This window comes from Juglans regia, chromosome 3, assembly GCF_001411555.2.
Source record: "Juglans regia cultivar Chandler chromosome 3, Walnut 2.0, whole genome shotgun sequence".
Classification (NCBI taxonomy): Eukaryota; Viridiplantae; Streptophyta; class Magnoliopsida; order Fagales; family Juglandaceae; genus Juglans; species Juglans regia.
Window position 1 is genome coordinate 2,090,578 of NC_049903.1, and position 18,951 is coordinate 2,109,528.

Sequence of the window (18,951 nt, forward strand, 5' to 3'; positions counted from 1 at the left end):
GAAAGAAAGATATCTTCAACAAAGGAATTCTACGAATGATACTATTCAAGACGAAGAACAATTTCTCTCCCAACCAATCCTTCACAATGAAACAAATGTGTTAGGAGGAGATATAGAATTTATGCACAATAATGAAAATGTCAGACCATGTACAAAAAGACAACGCATTTCTCGTGCTGATGCTTCGACCAGTGATGTATCTTCCGTTAAACAAATCGAATATAATTCTAATATTGATAATTCCGGAGTTCACTATCAGCAAATAAACACAATTGACATTGTGTCAACAGAATCTCTCTGTTTGGACAATGCTACAATGTCTTTTCCACTTGAGACAACAAATACATGTACAGAAAATGTACATACATCTGGTCCACTTCCGATCGAACAGGTTTATTGTATATCCTTTGTTCTTATCGTACTTTTCCATTAGTCTTCTTTTTTTTTTCTTTATTCAACATGTTCAATTTTTTATTCAATAGGCTCGTTCTTTTTCTCGATGCCAATCCAACTTTGAAACAAGAATATCAACAAATTCTCGTGGTAAGAAAGATGTATAAAATTAAATTGTACTTCTTTCCATTTTCTTTCTTCCTTATACACATCTTCATTCAATGATACTTCTATTGAAAATCATATCACCTTTAAGAGTTTGCCTAATTTGTTTTATTCATTTTTCCTTCATAGGAAAGCAGCATCAACGATCGGCTGGTCTTAGAAAAATATTACAAACAGTGTCATTTGAGACAACTTTGTTATCGTCAGTTCCATTCTGTAGATATTGTGAGGCAAAAAGATTTCAACATGAAACAAATGGTTTTTGTTGTGCCGATGGAACAATTTCTTTAACTACAAATGATGTTCCAGAACAACTTTACGATTTGTTTACTTCTAACACAGTTGAATCTGTCAATTTTCTTACGTATGTGCGTACATATAACAATAAATTTGCTTTTACATCATTTGGAGTTAAATTTGATAGAGATTTATGTAGAAGGAACAAAGGAATTTATACATTCCGAGCTCAAGGTCAAATTTATCATTACATTAACAACTTGGTTCCTCTGGATGGACGTCCTTCGTATCTACAATTGTATTTTTATGATACTGAACATGAATTGGACAATCGTATTTATGACACTGGAAGGTTGGATTCATCAATTATTGCTCAACTCATGGATATACTTCATGTTAATCCATACTCAACATTCTTTCGAATTCTTGGGGATCTGCCCAATTTGGAAAATCACAAAATTCATATTAGATCAGATGTGGGTTTGGATCAACGTGTTTTTAACGCACCGTCAGCTTCCCAAGTAGCAGTTATCTGGATTGAAGATGATGATTCAGAACAATTGAGAGGACGAAATATTGTGGTATTCAATCATGCAGGTGGGAATCATATAGTCCAATATTATTTTGGCTGTTATGATCCACTGCAATATCCATTGTTATTTCCTTTTGGCGATACTGGTTGGCACCAAGGAATATTAAAAGTAAAGAAAGGGGAAAGACTCCCACAACGAGTAACAAGAGCATCAATTGACCCCCAACAATCAATATCAGCAGAGCAACTACTTACAAAGGAACAAGAAGGTTAAAATAATTATTCTTATTCTAACTTTTAATTGTTCTAATATAACAGTTTCATATTTCTGATTTGTTAAATTTATCAACTTACAGTGCTGAAAAAGATTAGAAAAGAACCTGTTGTGTCATGCCGCGAGTACTATTGTTACAAGCTTCAAATTAGGAAAAATATAAGATCTATTTTGTTATTCTCGGGCCGTTTACTGCAGCAATTTGTTGTTGATATGTACGTGAAAATTGAGACGTCAAGATTGGATTATTTCCGAAATAAGCAACAAGAGATTCGATCTGAGGTGTATCAAGGAATAGTTGACAGTATTTCAATTGGACAAAACAATGCTTCTAAAGTTGGTAAACGCATTATTCTGCCTTCTTCTTTTATTGGAGGTCCAAGAGATATGCGCAAAAGATACATGGAAGCAATGGCTTTAGTCCAACGTTTCGGAAAACCTGACATATTTTTAACTATGACGTGCAACCCAAGTTGGAAAGAAATCTTGGATGAGTTGGAACCACAAGAAGAAGCACAAAATCGTCCTGATTTAATTGCACGTATCTTTAGAGCAAAATTAGAAGAATTGAAGGATGAATTATTCAAACGGGAGGTGTTTGGAAAAGTTTCAGCATATGTATATGTCATTGAACATCAGAAAAGAGGATTGCCACATGCACATTTCTTAATCATATTACAAAGAGATTGGAAAATCTATGCTCCCGAATCTTTTGATGAAATTGTATCAGCAGAAGTACCTGATAAAGATCGAAATTCGCATTTGCACAAAACAGTAATAAAGCATATGATGCATGGCCCCTGTGGAGTATTGAATCCGATCAATGTATGTATGAAAAAAAATGGCAGTTGCAAAAATCACTATCCAAAAAGCTTTGCATCAAACACAATTGTTGGAATCGATTGTTTCCCACAGTACAAACGTCGTGATAATGGAATAACTGTCAAAGTCAGAGGTAAAGATTTAGATAACCGTTGGGTTGTTCCACATAATCCATACCTTCTTGCAAAATTCGATTGTCACATGAATGTGGAAATTTGCTCAACAATCAAAGCAGTCAAATACCTCTATAAGTACATTTACAAAGGTCATGATCGTGTTGCTTTCAATTTAATTCCTGGACAAAACATTCAAGAGATAGATGAAATCCAACAATTTCAATCAGCTAGATGGATTGCTCCACCAGAGGCTATGTGGCGAATATATGGCTTTACTCTTAATGAAATGTATCCATCAGTTTATAGTTTACATCTACATCTTGAAGATCAACACTTGGTAGCTTTTCATGCACATGACGACCTGAACAATGTTCTAAGATCTAATTTCTCGGCAAAATCAATGTTGACTGAATTCTTTTCAACAAATCAAGCTGATGAAAATGCTCGAAAGTTATTGTACAAAGAGTTTCCTGAGGTTTTTGTTTGGAGCCAACAACATAAAATATGGACTCCAAGAAAGAAGAAAACTGTTATAGGTCGTATTGTCACAGCAAGTCCATTCGAAGGTGAAAGGTACTACTTACGAATATTGTTAAATCATATAAGAGGTCCTTTGTCATTTGACCACATCAAAACAATTGGCAATGTCACTGCACCAACCTTTCGTGAAGCAGCTACATTACATGGTTTGTTAGAAAGAGATACCAGTTTACAAGACTGTATGCAAGAGGCTTCCTTGTACCAAATACCAAACAGTTTAAGACGGTTATTTGCAACAATTTTAGTATATTGTAATCCAACAAATCCTAGAGAACTTTGGGAATGTTTTGAACAAGATATGTCGAGTGATTTCCAAACAAATGATGCAACATCGGCAGATATTAAGACAAAAGTCTTGCGAAGCATCTCTTCAACTCTTGAATCGATGGGAAAAGACATAAACAGGTTTCATTTAATAGACCAAGATGTTTCTTTGGATCAGAATGAAATTCAATTTCGAGAAATAAATGATGAATTTGCAGTTTTGATACCAGAAGAAGATCTTATGGCTTCAATGACTCTTAATCCTGAACAACATCATGCATACGAGTCAATTTTGCAGAAAGTCCTTCTAAATGAATCTGCTGCATTTTTCATTGACGGTCCTGGTGGAACAGGTAAAACATTCTTGTATAAAGCACTCCTCGCTACAGTGAGATCAAAAAACTTTATTGCTCTTGCAACTGCATCATCTGGTGTTGCAGCATCTATTTTACCTGGGGGTCGAACAGCACATTCTCGCTTCAAAATTCCATTAGATCTTGACAAAAATAGTACTTGCAGTGTAAGCAAACAAGGCGCTCTTGCAAAATTGTTACGTCTTGCAAGGTTAATCATATGGGATGAAGCACCTATGTCTAGAAAAGAATGTATGCAAGCATTGGATAAAATGTTACGAGATATAACTGATTCAAGATTACCATTTGGTGGAAAAGTTATAGTATTTGGTGGAGATTTTCGTCAAGTCTTACCTGTGATTCGTAAAGGCACAAGACAAGAAGAGGTTGATGCCAGTTTAGCATCGTCATATTTGTGGTCCACTCTAACTAAGATTAGGTTGAGTGAAAATATGCGAGCAAGATTCGATCCAAATTTCTCAAATTATTTACTTCAGGTTGGAAATGGAACAACACCAATCACAATTGAGAACAAGACAGAAATTCCCAAAGAAATGCTTATTCCTTACAAAAATGATGTGGAGTCCTTAGATAATTTGATCGATGCGGTCTTCCAAGATATTGGCAGTTATTCAGAAAATTTATCCGAAATGACAAATCGAGCTATCTTGACACCAAAGAATAATTCGGTCGATGAGATAAATGCAATGCTCATTCAAAGATTTCCTGGTGAAGTTACACAATATTATAGCTTTGACGAAACAATTGATACATCAGAACAAGGCATCATGGAGGATTTCTTAAACACATTAACACCAAATGGACTTCCACCCCATGAATTGTTACTAAAAAAAAATTGTCCTATCATGTTGCTCAGAAATGTTAATCCTTCAGAAGGTTTGTGCAATGGGACACGTCTTATTTGCCACAACTTTGAACGAAATATCATTGATGCTGAAATTGCAGTTGGTCATCATACTGGCAAAAGAGTTTTCATACCAAGAATTCCTTTCTTGCCAAATGCAGATGATAAGAGTGGTTTTCCATTCAAAAGAACACAATTTCCTATCAGATTAAGTTTTGCGATGACAATAAATAAAGCACAAGGACAGACATTAGATTTTGTTGGTGTATACTTGCCTCAACCCGTATTCTGTCATGGTCAACTATATGTAGCATTGTCAAGAGCCAAGACTTCTGCTTCAGTAAAAGTTCTTATAAGACCAGTATCAACTCATGATTGGGAAGATGCCGAAACAAATAATATTGTTTATAGAGAGTTACTAACACTAGCATATCCATCATAAACTTCTGTGAGTAATCTAATTTTAATATATGTCTCTTGATTGAATAGAATTTGTTTTTCCATTATATAATTTCCTCAATTTCCTATTTTATTATTTACTAAAATTTTTTTGTTTAAATTCAATTATTTATACTAATATCTTTTTCTCTTCATGCATGAGTAGCTTTCAACATGCGGACTGTCCATACATCAATCAAAAATATTACTCCAACTACAAGAAATTGGAGTATCAAGATGATTGTTTCAGACAAATCTCCCAAACGTACTGCACAACATTCACCAACAAAATATCAAAATCTGACATTGATAGACCCTGAGGTAACACATTGACATTATTATCATACTTGCAAAAATACACTTAATATTTAGATTACATTACACAGTTAATCCTACATGTATATATTTAATAAACACTATTTTACAATTAATTGAATGCATATAACTATTCATTTAAATAATATTATGCAGGGCAACCGACTGCAAGCAACAATTTTTGGCAAAGATATAGACCTACGTAATGACACATTACACATCTTCCGATCATACTACATTAGCAATGCCTATGTTAAACCTTTGGATGCCAGACATAAAATCGAAGCGCACGAATACCAGTGGATCTTAAATTCCAGAACAATCATCGAAAACATTCCAGATGATGAAGAGGAATTACAACCACCAGAATACAATATTATCCCATTCACCGATCTGCATGACTACAAAAACACTGGATCTGAAATAGGTAAATATCACAATATTTTAAAATTCATTCTTAATACTCTTATTTAAAGTTCACGAGAAAATTTTTTTGCATAATTGAGCAGCTATTATGGCGGTCGCAATACATATGAAACCTCCTAGAGAAATTACCTCAATACATGGGCCAACAAAGATCCAAGAAATATACGTTGATGATGTTGCTGGCTTCCTTAAAACATTACAACCAATGATGGTACGTCTCTACAGTCTTCTTTAACTTTTTTTCTCTTTACATATATTGCCTAATAAAAATACTACACATGCATACTATTTACAAACATACTATTTACTATTTACAAACATTTAAAAACATATGTTTGTTCAAAATTTTATGCAGAAGGCAAAATTTTGGATTAAAGCAACTATCTGTGTAGTTGATCTCCATCAAATATTCTTCTACATGTCCTGCATTGGATGTAAGAAGGGAACAGGATATGAACAAAATGAAAAATTCATGTGTTACCATTGCAAATATATGAGTAATGCACAACCACGGTATATATGTTATATTCAAATTTTACATCATGAATATAATTTGTTTAATCAATTTTATGTTATATTAAAAATATTGTTTAGTTATCTATACTAAAAAATATAGTTTGTTTATACAGCTGTCGCGCCTACATTGACATTGACGATGGCAATGGACGACTAGGAGCAGTCATTTTTGGTGAAATAGCAGAAGAAGCTCTAGGTTGCACAGCAATTGAACTAATGGAACACACCAGAGAGGTAACCAACTTTTCACTTAATAACTAAGTTTTTAATATGTAAAAATCAATCTTATTTTCCAAGATAGATTTAGCTTTTTCTTAACTACAAATGCCTTAACTAAGTCTCTTTACTGCACGTTATATAGCTTCTGATAAATATGATATAAAGATTATCACATCATTTATGCATGCAGACCATGTTTAAAGAATTAAAAATGTGTGATACTGTGTCTATATATATATATATTATACTGAATTGTGAAATCATGCACCTACGTACTTAGAAGAATTAAAACTGTGTGGTACTTAACTTATTTATTGGTAGCTTTTTTGTTGGAGGCCACCTATTACTTCCTCTAGATTTTCTGATGCCTTCGAGCAACAGGAAAAGACGCCATTCTGGTGTCAAATTATTCTTGTTTGCCTACAATTTTTATTTTTATTTTTATTGGACTGTATTAGCTTTTATTGATCTTGTTAGCATAACAATACCAAGTAAGGGGGTGGGGTGTACATGAGAAGGTGTGAGTAGTCTACGAATGATATTCTCTAAAGTTATACAACAAAAAAAACAATTGAATACCTGTCACTGGACCCCTTTGCCCCACAATTTGAGAACCTAAAATCTTTGATTAATTTAGGATATTTTCTTCGAATGCATTGTCAATGGAACTCACTCCCTTTTGGCTCAAGCAATGCCAGCTTCTACCCATAAAAACAAACTTACTTTAATACTGCTTTAGCATGATTAATATAAAGAGATCACCCATATATATACATATATATTAGCTTAAAGCCAGCATTTAGAGTTGCTCACTCACACACAAAAAAAAAAAGCATACAAGCAGCAGTCTCTAATCTAGCCAAATGGAGAAGGACTCATCACCATGTTTTAGCATTTTTTTTTTCAATTGTTAGTACTGAACAATATGTTTAATTAAGTTTTTTCATTCATACACTAATAATATGAAGGGAGCCTCAATTGGTTGGTCTCCTGCCAAACCATAGAGTTTCCTTCCCTTGGTAGCGACATCTTATAGCAGCAGCACCTTGTCCTTATCTCTAACAAGAAAAGAATATCTCCTATAGATGCTCATGTTCTGATCAAATGATCCAGTACAGTAAAAATGATGTAAAAACACTAACAGTAAGTAAATATATACAAGATATGCATAAGATCAAGGCTTAATTACCAAAAGTCAAAGAGGCCCATTTAATCTACTTTTTTGGTTGAAAACTGACCGTTTAATGGACAGAACTGCACAAGATTATAACAATTAGACACAAACACTACATTTATATTTATTCACTATACTTTATATATTCTATATTAACATGCCTATAAATCTTTGATAATCATGCTTATACTCTAAATTTATTTCATGCAGGAACATTTACCATATATCCAAAATATGGCAAAATTATGTTCAAGCAAAAAATGGATCATACAATTGGGTGCAGATTTAGATCAACTCCAAAAACAACGCCACAAAAACTTCAATGTTCTTTCCATAAATGCTGTGAATGAGGAGAACACACCACTTTGAATCCATAACCAGGAAACTTTACTTTCAGTAACAAAAGAAACAGTTATGTAATATCTGATGTAATATTCACTTTCCAGTCTTGCTTAAACGTATAGTTTGTTTAAATCTATTATTAAAGACCTTAAACAATTATAGTTTGCTTAAACAATTAATTATATTATCTTCATAGACCTTATCATTAAATTCTCTTCTTCTACACTATATGTTTATATTTTAGAACAATTAAATACAGGGCAAACGTGCCTCGCACGTCACTTCACCGCTAGTATATATATATATATTTATTTTTTTGAGCTTTCAAAATCCTTTTCAGATCATGATTCATGAATATGAATATAGAAGCTATTTTGTCTTGTGCTATATATGATAATTAAATGCAAAAAAAAAAAAAATGTTAATTAAATGCATGACACGTACTGCAAATGATTATACCGTTTTGACCCTTCAATTTTACCTGCCTATTGTCCACTGGGTATTCATCTTCTTGCATTATGGATACCTGTATATCAGCAAATAATCAAATTGGCACACATGGGTTTTTGATCAGACGGTACATGAGTTCTGCTTTTGAATTAGATGTAAAAAATAAATAAATATGAAATACATATTAAAAAAACTATTTTTAATAATAAATTCTGTTTTTTTCAAAAAACAAAAATACAGAATTTGTATTTCCTAAAACTGTATAAAAGAAAATTAGAATCCCTCATGTGACTAGAGAAATAAAAATCGATTATTCATTAATTTTATATACAGGGACCACGGTTTGTACGAACGAACTTATACAAGTGAAGTACAAGGTAGGTTGGGATTGCTCCATAGACGATAGAAAGTTTTAGGGAGTGATGAATGCCAGTTTAGTAATAGTTGTATAAGTAATTGCGTAAGGGCAAGTTTTCTAATAATTTTTAAATTGAAAATCCGACATGTTTTTAAGAATGTCAATATGTGATACGACTCATAAATTTAACACGAACACAATATAAAATTAGTAAGTTTGGATTTGATGTTAACATGTTCAGATCAAAACAAGTTGACCCGTTAATACATGATTTATAAACAGGTCAATAACGGGTCAACATGTTTAACATGAAACCAACTTATTTTGATCCGTTTAAAATTTTTTCAAAATTAAAATTTTATTTTTGTTAAGTTGTAATATTGATATTTCTTAATCTGCTTATATTTTTATTGTTGAAATTATAATTTTAGATCTATGCTCGTATTTGATAATATATGGTTTGTAATATTGGTTTTATTATACGTTAAAATTTGAAAAATATTGATATATATTTTTTAAGATATTGTAGTTATTAATAAATATAAATTTTAACTTTGATGTAAAATTATGTTAATATAGTCAAATGAGTTATGCGTTTTGGTTCAACTCATTTATATAAAATAAACGGGTTTAAATGAGTTATATCGTGTTAACATATTTCTAATTAATTATAAACGAGTCAAAATAATCCGACCCGACCCGATCTGTTATATAAATAAAATGGGTCGGGTTAGAATTTAAATATTGACAAGTTTAGTTTAACATGTTAGATTTAGGTTGACATATATATATATATATACTAGTAGGATTAACGTGCGCACGTATGGCCAGTTAGAACTAATGGTATAAGAAGGTCAGAAAAGATAATTTCTCAGTAATTATCAAACATTTATTTATAAAAATGTATAAAAAATTTCACCATTATATAAATTTTCAAAACAATAATCGATTACAAATGTTATAGTATATATATAATTATATATATATTAACATATTCTACACCATGTTATTTAGTACTATAGATAATAATTTCATCATTGTATCTCTCCAAAGGCACAGTTTAGGCTTCTTTAATTTCTAAATTCATTTCAACTCATCTTAACTCATCATTACAATTTTTTTAAATTTTAATACAAAATATAATAAATAATTTAACTTTCAAATTTTAAAATAATAATAATAATAATAATAAATAATATTCTAATAATATTTTATCATCTCAACTCAACTTAGTTCAACATCCAAACGCAACTCTTACTTTAATAATAAAAAACTATATCATCTTATTTTACTTCAAGAATTTTCTTAACCTTTTTTTAGCACTACTAAGACACAAAAATGAAATGCTCAAAAATTTCTTAATGATTTCAATTTTTCTATGACAGTATAAGAAATATTAAAAATTTAAAAAGTAATTGATTTAACATTCTCACACTTGTCTAAGTAAAATAGTAAAAACCAAATTTTATATGTTTAAAATATTAAGAAATTACAATTTATTTTTTTATGGTAAATTACTAAATATACTATTCCTCTTATTATTACTACTCTTAACATCTAAAATCCAATGCTTATGTTGTATGTTTGTTATTTTCAGAATAAACATATAATACTTAAATTTTAAAATTCAAAAATACAATGATAAATGTTACATAATTTAATCATATAATTATAACAAAAAATCTCATCCTTTACGTTAAACAAAAAAAAAAAAAAACTATACTTCATTTGAAACTGTAAATGCACCTCAAATAACATTATAAATTTGATGTTAGTAAATAAACAATTCAATTCATAGGAAAATAAAACAAAGATGAAACTTTCGAAATTATATATTTTAAGAAATCAATAAGAATAAATCATTAAGAGATTGGAAAAAAAATTATATAAACAAATACAGATTGTTGTTATTTTTTTTTCAAGAATTTGATGAATAGTTATCAATTTGGATTTATTTGGGAGAATTTTTTTACGTGGCTCGTTTTTCACATGTGAAGAGTAAAAGTCTAAAATACCTTAATTTCACACGACATCGTTTGATCAAAACACAAAATCTTAAAAACTTTTTTCTTCTTCTCTCTCCCCAAATAAAAAAAAAAAAAAGAAGAAGGAGAAAACGTCCTTCTATATCTCCTTCTCTACTAACCTAATTCTCTCTCTCTCTATTTTCTCTTCTTCCGTCGGCAACTTGGCAAGCTCACTCATTTTTCAAAATTCTCACCTAAAACGTCTTTCCATGTCTCATTCTCTCCTAATACTCTCTTCCATGTATCTCTCATTTTCTCTTCATTACTGAGTCATGCAGTCTCCATGCTCGTCGCCATCTTGCCAACCTTTAAATTTTTTTAGATCTAAAATAGTTTGTAGATTGTTTTTTTTTTTTTAGATCTGAAAATATATTTTAAAGATTGTTTTTGAGTTTGGTTTAATTTAATGTATATGGTATGATTTTTTTACTCTAACTTGTAGATTCTCATATGTGCCCTCTATTTCTTGATTCATCTGGATTTTTTTTTTGAATAATGCTACAGTTTTATTTATTTATTTTTTTTCTATACATGTATTTTTTAATATTTTTTTTAAAAAAATCATAATATTATTAAAAAAATTGTTTTAATCATTAAATAAAAAAAAAATTAAAACAGTAAAATGAAACGGTAGAATTGAGTAGAAATAATATTATTATCCTTTATATATATATATATATATGAACATATAGTTTGCAGATTTTCTTTGAGTTTGGTTAAATTTAATATATATATATGGGTGTGTTTTCAGATCTACTCTTTGTTTCTCCTGTTCTCTGGAGGAGCGGGTTTTTTTTTAAGATCTGAACATATTTTGGATTTGGTCTCGTCTCGTGCAAATGCAAAATAAATTTCTTTTCTTCATCGAAACCGCCACTTAAAGGTTCTTGAGAAAGGAGAGGAAAATTTTTCTCGGGAGTTTGCGAAATAAGTATAAATTCAGAAATCAAACACTATTTTTTTTTTTGTGTAAAAATACTCATTTATAATTTCCAGATTCTGTTAGATGAAAAGAAACACAGAGCACTTCGCAAGAAGTGCGAGCAAGGCGATTACAAAATCCACAAAGGGCTAACAACGTAAAAGTGCTAACAAATGAAAGGAAAACTGAGGGATTAAAATAGAAAATAACAAAAGCAAAGGGGCAAAAGAGGAAATAAAATTGTTAGACGAAAACACTATTTATACTTCATTCGCATTTATATATATAGAAGAAAGATATAATCGAATGTTGCGACACGAACACAACTTGAAAAGACTATTTGTCACCTCTAAATATTTTGCAATTAAATAGGAAGTGGGTTTGGCTTTTAATAAATGGGCTTAGCTATCGTATAAGCTTTATATCTAATTGGCATCTATGAAGTGATACCTGCAGTCCGTTCGCAAACTGATATTTTGTCATCAAATTAACAGTTTCTTGGCGGCCCATTAACCCATTTAGAGATGAATGTATGATAGAGTGCAAGGCATAGGGTTTGTTTTAGCTCCTGTATATATATTTGCATTCGAAGCCATGACTCTTGACAAATAGTTTAATTTATTGTCCTTATTCTTTATTTATTTTGTTTCTGTCCATTTTAGTTTGTTCCCCCTTTAAATGTTCAAAAGCACCCTAAAAGTTTTCTTTTGATACGTGATGTAACTAACCCGTGTACATAAATTAGAACACAACACCCGTTAGTTACATAATGTATTGACACTACAAGAAAAATAAATATTTGTGACGGATTATATGTGATGAAAATAATTATTTATGATCAAAATAGACTTATTTTAACAAAAAATAACTAGTTACAATTGAATAATTTTCTTATAGTGATTAATTAGTTTGTAAAAAAATTTCATAAAAATAAATTTGCAATCTGACATGTCTTTATATAGCAAATTAAATTATAAATTTATTTTTATTATCAAATATATCTAAGATATTATATAAAATCATGTCAATTTGAGTTATGATTTAGATTGTGACGATTCTTTCTTGTTTTTTGCCATTTCCGTGATAATACCCCTCTTTGTTTTTTGTTTTGGTTTTGAAAAGATGACCCCCTCTTGGTGGTTGTGTTCCTTGCAGTTTTTGGGTTGGCTTTTCCGTAATCATTCTTTAACGAACACGTGCAATATTGAGAAATCAAGCAGTGATCGACGTTAAATATTCGTGTGGGATAAGTTATATGACGAAGATAGAAGCCAAACTAAAGCAATTCTCCCCAACTTGGAAGCCCAACAAAAAAAAAATTAGAAAATAGCAAAATCATATTTTATGTTGTTTAATTTTTATCATAAATTATCAAAACTAATATTAAGTTTGGTCAAACACCACTATTTTATACATACAAAAAGGAAAAAAAAAGCGTTTATGGGAAGTACTACTTCTGATATTTACAACATGATCCCCCCCCTGTTGTATCCCTATTTTGTTGCAAAAAAAGATCGAAAACATGAACACCGCCACTACATGGAAAGATTAAACGCCAGCACAAGAACAACAACAACAAAACATGCAGAAACTACAGAGTTTTGATCTGTTGGCTGGCTGCCGCGCGTGGCGAGCTCCAATTTGCGACCATCAACGACCTGTCCCGCCCATATGTACTTCATTGACTTTGCTTTTGCTTCGACAAGTACTGTTGCTTACGGTATTCTTTGTTATTCGATGACGGTTCTTTAACATCGTCTGCAAATCTGACCTTCTTCTTGGCTTGATATTTCTCGGACCCTATATAGAACAGAAAGAAACATAAAAGACAAGTATATGCCTAGAAAAACAAAAAAGTATGTGGAATTCGATTTGCGGGAAAATCAAAACTATATATATATATATACAACATATATTTGGCGGAAAAAGAGTGTACGTAGCATTCAATTCCTTTATCATGACATGGAAGTGCAAGAAATAGTACCCAATTCGGATTCCACTTTTTTCAGCTTTTTGGCATGGGAGTGCAGGACACGAGTAGTAGTACCCAATTCAGATTCAACTTTTTTCATGAAATCAGAGAGGAGGCGCTTATGTACTTGATGAGCAAGGAGAACTACGCTTCCCGAGACCGCAAAGACTGCCATGAATCCAACTCTCACAGAGATGCCCATTTTTCTCTAGGCCTGTGGTCGGTCTCGTAAACTATCAAACTTTTTTTTTTGTTGGGGGGATTAAATATCATGAGCAATTGGGTCATGATCCATGGACAATAGGCACGGGAAGATAGAAAAGTAATATTAAAGCTGCGTGGAAGACGAAGAATTAAAAGAATAAGAAGAACACCGGAAGGAAAGGAAAAGAAAAGCAAAACAGCCTATGCATGCGAGGAAGAAGAAGAAGAAGCTGTTGTCGCGCGGTTGGTGTAATGTTAAGTTGAAAAACGAGGAAATTAGATAGGCGTGGAAGTGGAACGGACGGCTCAGATAAGGACTTGAGAAAAAAACACAAAAAACAATTTTTTACCGAAGAAAAGAGAAAAACCAAAGGACGAGAATGAAAAGGATTCTTAAATAGGGGTCGGAGGCAGCATCCTTAATTTGGAGAAAAGGTCATCATCATCCGAGGGGAACTATTGGCCGGTTTCAATAAGGTTTGCTAAAAAAACCAGAGGACTACGTACTAAGCTAGTTTTTTAGTATAATTGATTTCAATTGGATTTACACTATTCATCCAGGTTGAATTATGCGAGGGCAATTTGGGCATTGTGAAATAATCAAACGGAATTTGGCATTACCGTCAAAAAGTTCACAGGAATTGATTATATTATATTTCTCAGCCGCGACCGCATGCGATGAGACTTTATATTTTACGGGCCCCTTCTAGAAGGTCCCCCCGTTCTAACCGCCTGGCTGTTGCTGGGTCCAGAAACCTGTGACGGATCATGGAGTAAACATGTCCAATGTTGTCTAGTTGACGATATCGGTCTCCCGTCAAAATAATTTGAAGAGTTCACAGAGACTGCCTAAGTTTTGTGCAAATTTGAAAAATAAGTGAGACTAATTTAACAAAAAAGAAATTTTAATTATGGATTTTACTTTTTAAAAATAATTTTATACATTTTAAATTTGTATTTAGTATTAATTATTCTTCTAGAAAGTTCTAACAACTTTGTGGAGGGATAAAATACCATAGCACATAGTTGAGTCCAGGCCACCGCTAGCGACAAGAGGGAAAACAATAAAGAGACAAGGAGGGACATAAGAACATGCAAGTGTCCGAGGGGTTAGAGAGAAAGTAGAAAGAGAAGGGAGGTTGACGCACGTAAATGGGTTAGGTCACATCACTACATACTGTCACACGCAATAAGGAGATATATAAAAAGCCTTCAGCTAGATGACAAAAGAATACTCTCGATCAAATCTTTTTCTTCTTCTTTAGCAACCTCTCGAGAAAGACAGCATCTCCAACATGAAGAACTCCAATTTTCTTTGTACAGTGAGATATGGGGGGATCATGAGAATATATTATAGTGAAAACTCTCATTTCTAAATACCTGTGGACATAGGCCTATTACCGAATCACATAAGTCTTTGTGTTTATCTTTATTTACTTTTTGTGAACTTATGTTCTATCCATTGTCATGGACGTACGCATCATCATCATACACTCACACCGGAATACTGTCGGGGGTTTCAAACAATACTGCTCAAGGCCTAGTCAACTTAGTGGGTTAGGAATGACTCTTTCTCTCTTTTCAGCATGTTGTGCAATTTTTTCAATACCAACAAACATCTCCCAAGAGATTATATTTTCTTTAAACGACTGAGTGTGATTCATATATAATTTATGTAGTTTGGTGTGTTTTAAAAGTGTTAGCCTAAAGGAAATAATTACACAAGGTGTTTTTTTTTTTTTTCTTTTTTCTTTTGTATTACTACACACGGACGGAATTGGCGGGCTATATATATCTTTTTTTAATTTTGTTTACATTTATCAATTATGATTTTGGTTCTTAAATAGTTAAGTCAAGGACCATTTTTTTCTTTATTCTCATTTACCAGATTATTTTTTAGAAAAAAAAATACTTTCCATCCGCAAATATAGCTTTAACTTGATGATCTCAATTAATCAAGTATGTAAATTAAAAAATATATAGTAGCTTAAAGAATAAATCACACTTTTTAGTATATAGTTTAAGACTCAAATTTTAAAAGATATAATGGTTTGCGGTTGAAAAGTATACTTCTTTCATCTTTGGCCCATAAAAAGGAGAAAATAAAATTTGGGCTAATTGCAAAATTAACATATCATAATTCATATATGTGTAAAATGAATTTGTTAAATCAATTAATGTCGATTCTTCAATGGTAAAAGGGAACTCTAGTGGTTTCTATTTTTAGGAGGCAAAACAGGTACGCTGTTGGAACCATCCTCTATCTAGTTTTTGAAGTTGAATGTGAATGGGGCTTGTAGCTTAGATATGATAAACAAAAAGCTGGTGTGTGGGTTGTTAACGTCATGTTTCACACACTTTTGGATTAGGCTCCGATAACTTAAGTCTTTCGAAATGGGCCTGTAAAAAATAGGAAGGAAAGCAATTAGGAGAGGGCGGCTTTGGAGCTGGGAAATATTTGATGCCAAAGTTAGTAAATATTATTAAAAGTTTGGAAATAAGTGAGAGAGTCTAGGGATCATAGAGTTTTCTCATACCTGGAACTTGTTATTTATATCGTAGGTTGGAGGAGGTGCAGATCGTCTCTGTCTCCACATAATTTGTGTCTTTCTAGTTATTTATGTTGTCAGAGTCTTTTAATGCTGCGTGACTCTACGACGGCACCATAAATATGGCGTATAGCTCGATAGTGGCGCTATTAATGCAACGTGGTTTCCTAACCTTACGTTTGAGCCGCAAATGATCTGACATCAATGGATCGAGGACCTTACGCATTTATTGCTATGCCCAATGCAAGTTTATAGGTTCTGAACGCAGCTGTGGGTTATTAGGCTAACTTGTCCTATCGATTACTCGACTCTTTTCCCTGGTATATGCTTTGCCCCCTATGTGGTCCTAGTGGCCCTTGAGTCGGGTATTGGGCCGAGGCCCAATGGGTTTTGTGAAGTAGGGAAAAATTTCCTTATAGGAGTGATCCTTAGAGATGATAAAGGTGATGTGTTTGTAACTTGCAGTAAAGTGGAAACTAGGATGACATCCCCATAATTTATTGAAGCTATAGCAATATTAAGAGGGTTGCAGTTTTCTACTCAATGGGGGCGTGCTCAATCTGATTTTGAAAAATGATTGCTTAGTGTTAGTTAATGAACTACTCTCCTCGTCTGAAAATTTCTCTACTTTAGGATTTCTAATGTAAGACATTCAGAGATTGTTAAATGGTTTTTAAGAGTTTAAAGTCTCGCATGTTAACAGATAGGGGAATGAATTAAGCTGCTCACAGCTTGACTAGGCATGCTTGGAAGGTGTTAGATACTGAAATGTTGTGAGATCATGTACCATCTTTTGTTTCCCAAGCTATCTGGCTTGATAAGAAGAACATTTTGTAATGTTTTGTTAATGATATTGATCATTCTAATAATAATAATAAAAAAAATAGAACTCTGGTACCTTTTAAAGAACAAAAAATATCTAAAAAATAAATAATAAAAATATAGAAAAAGACTTGGCCGTTTGATAATTTTAAGGCCAATACGATCAAAAATACACGTACGTATTAGTTTTAATTTTCTTAGTCCCCCCTATCTGATTTTTAGTATAACCAAAAACATCATATATTATCGAGTCAAGGCTTAACTAGGAGTAAGCTAGCATATGTTTAGTTCGGACTTCTAAATACCATAGAATATTTCATGTCGTTTGGGGGAAAACGACAACCCACTAGTGTTATGCGCCTTGTTCCTTGAATAGAATGCTCACACCTTTTGTCCCACATTGGGAAGTCAAGAGAAGTTCTTGTAGTTTATATACGGAATGAAAATATAATGCTACGGCCAAGATTATCAGACTGAAAAAATCTTCCAAACACTCACCTGACAACCTTGGTCAATTTTTCCTGAATTATTTTTATTTTTTCTTATTAAACTTGCCCTATAACTCAAGTTACTCAACTCTAAACCCTAATTTGTCCTGTCCTTTTATATTTTAACTGGTAGAGAGATGAGATGAAAAAAAAAAAAAAACCCCAATGACGCCAATATTTAAGAAATTAAATGAGAGCAAATATTTATATTATTTTCTGATTTTTTTCCCAGCTGACCTTAGCCTGTCTTTTATAAAAATTAAATTATTTATTATATTTTATGTAAAAATTTTAAAAAATTATAATAATAAAATAAGATGAATTAAAATGAATTGAGATAAGTTTTACACTCAGACGACTAAGGCAGGTTTGGGGCCAAAAACAAAACACAAAATTCTCATCTCATCTCATCTCATCATTACACATTTTTCAAATTCTCATACAAAATATAATAAACAATTCAACTTTTTCAAATCCCAATACACATTTTTCAAATCCCAAAACAATAATAATATTAAAACTTAATATTTTAAACTTCAAAACAAAACCCAAAATTCTCATCTCACCCCCCAAACCTAAATGAAAACAAAAGCTATTAAATATTTGCGGACGAACTATCGTTGACTGAAAAATGATCGTTAGATTTGGACTAAAATTTGAATTAGATATCTTCAAATTGAATAATTAATAACTCAGCTTTTCCCTTTCTTCTTTTTCTTTGGTTCAGTAAAACCTTTGTTACTGTCCCATTTTTCTTGAAACTAAGTACTTATTCACTTTCATAAGATTTTTTATCTCATTTAATTATTATAATTTTTTTTAATTTTTATAAAAAATAATATAAATAATTTAATTTTTTCAAATTTTAAAATAAAAATAATATTTTATTTAATTTTAAAATTTTTTCTCAATTTATCTAATTTCATATGCGAAAATAACCTCCTAAATTCGGCAGCAGATGGTGAACTTTTGGTATATTGTGATCTCAGCCCTTATCGTGCACGTAAAGATGCATGATAGGACAGAATAATTTGACCCATTCAAGTCGGCCACCGCCCATACCCTTCGATCCACTGTCGGATCCGATTAAAGCTGAAAAGTCCCCAAGTTGTCATGGTTGGTTGGCCAACCATAGGTTTTTTCTTTTTCTTTTTTGCCTTTTTTTTTT

General features: G+C 31.9%; 2 protein-coding genes across 2 annotated transcripts; one reads left to right on the top strand and one right to left on the bottom strand.

Moving 5' to 3' along the window:
- The first annotated feature begins 1,175 nt into the window (after positions 1-1,175).
- Positions 1,176-6,517, top strand: LOC109014885. Its single transcript, XM_035688264.1, has 7 exons — positions 1,176-1,392; positions 1,684-4,734; positions 5,166-5,320; positions 5,471-5,741; positions 5,824-5,951; positions 6,096-6,214; positions 6,370-6,517. The coding sequence occupies exons 1-7, from the start codon at positions 1,176-1,178 to the stop codon at positions 6,515-6,517; spliced, it is 4,089 nt and encodes a 1,362-aa protein (XP_035544157.1).
- A 6,642-nt stretch (positions 6,518-13,159) lies between these two features.
- LOC109011968 lies at positions 13,160-14,369 on the bottom strand. The gene is made up of 2 exons (XM_018993385.2): positions 13,733-14,369; positions 13,160-13,548 (listed from the first exon to the last, which is right to left on the bottom strand). The coding sequence occupies exons 1-2, from the start codon at positions 13,920-13,922 to the stop codon at positions 13,427-13,429; spliced, it is 312 nt and encodes a 103-aa protein (XP_018848930.1). The 5' UTR covers positions 13,923-14,369; the 3' UTR covers positions 13,160-13,426.
- Positions 14,370-18,951: the final 4,582 nt, after the last annotated feature.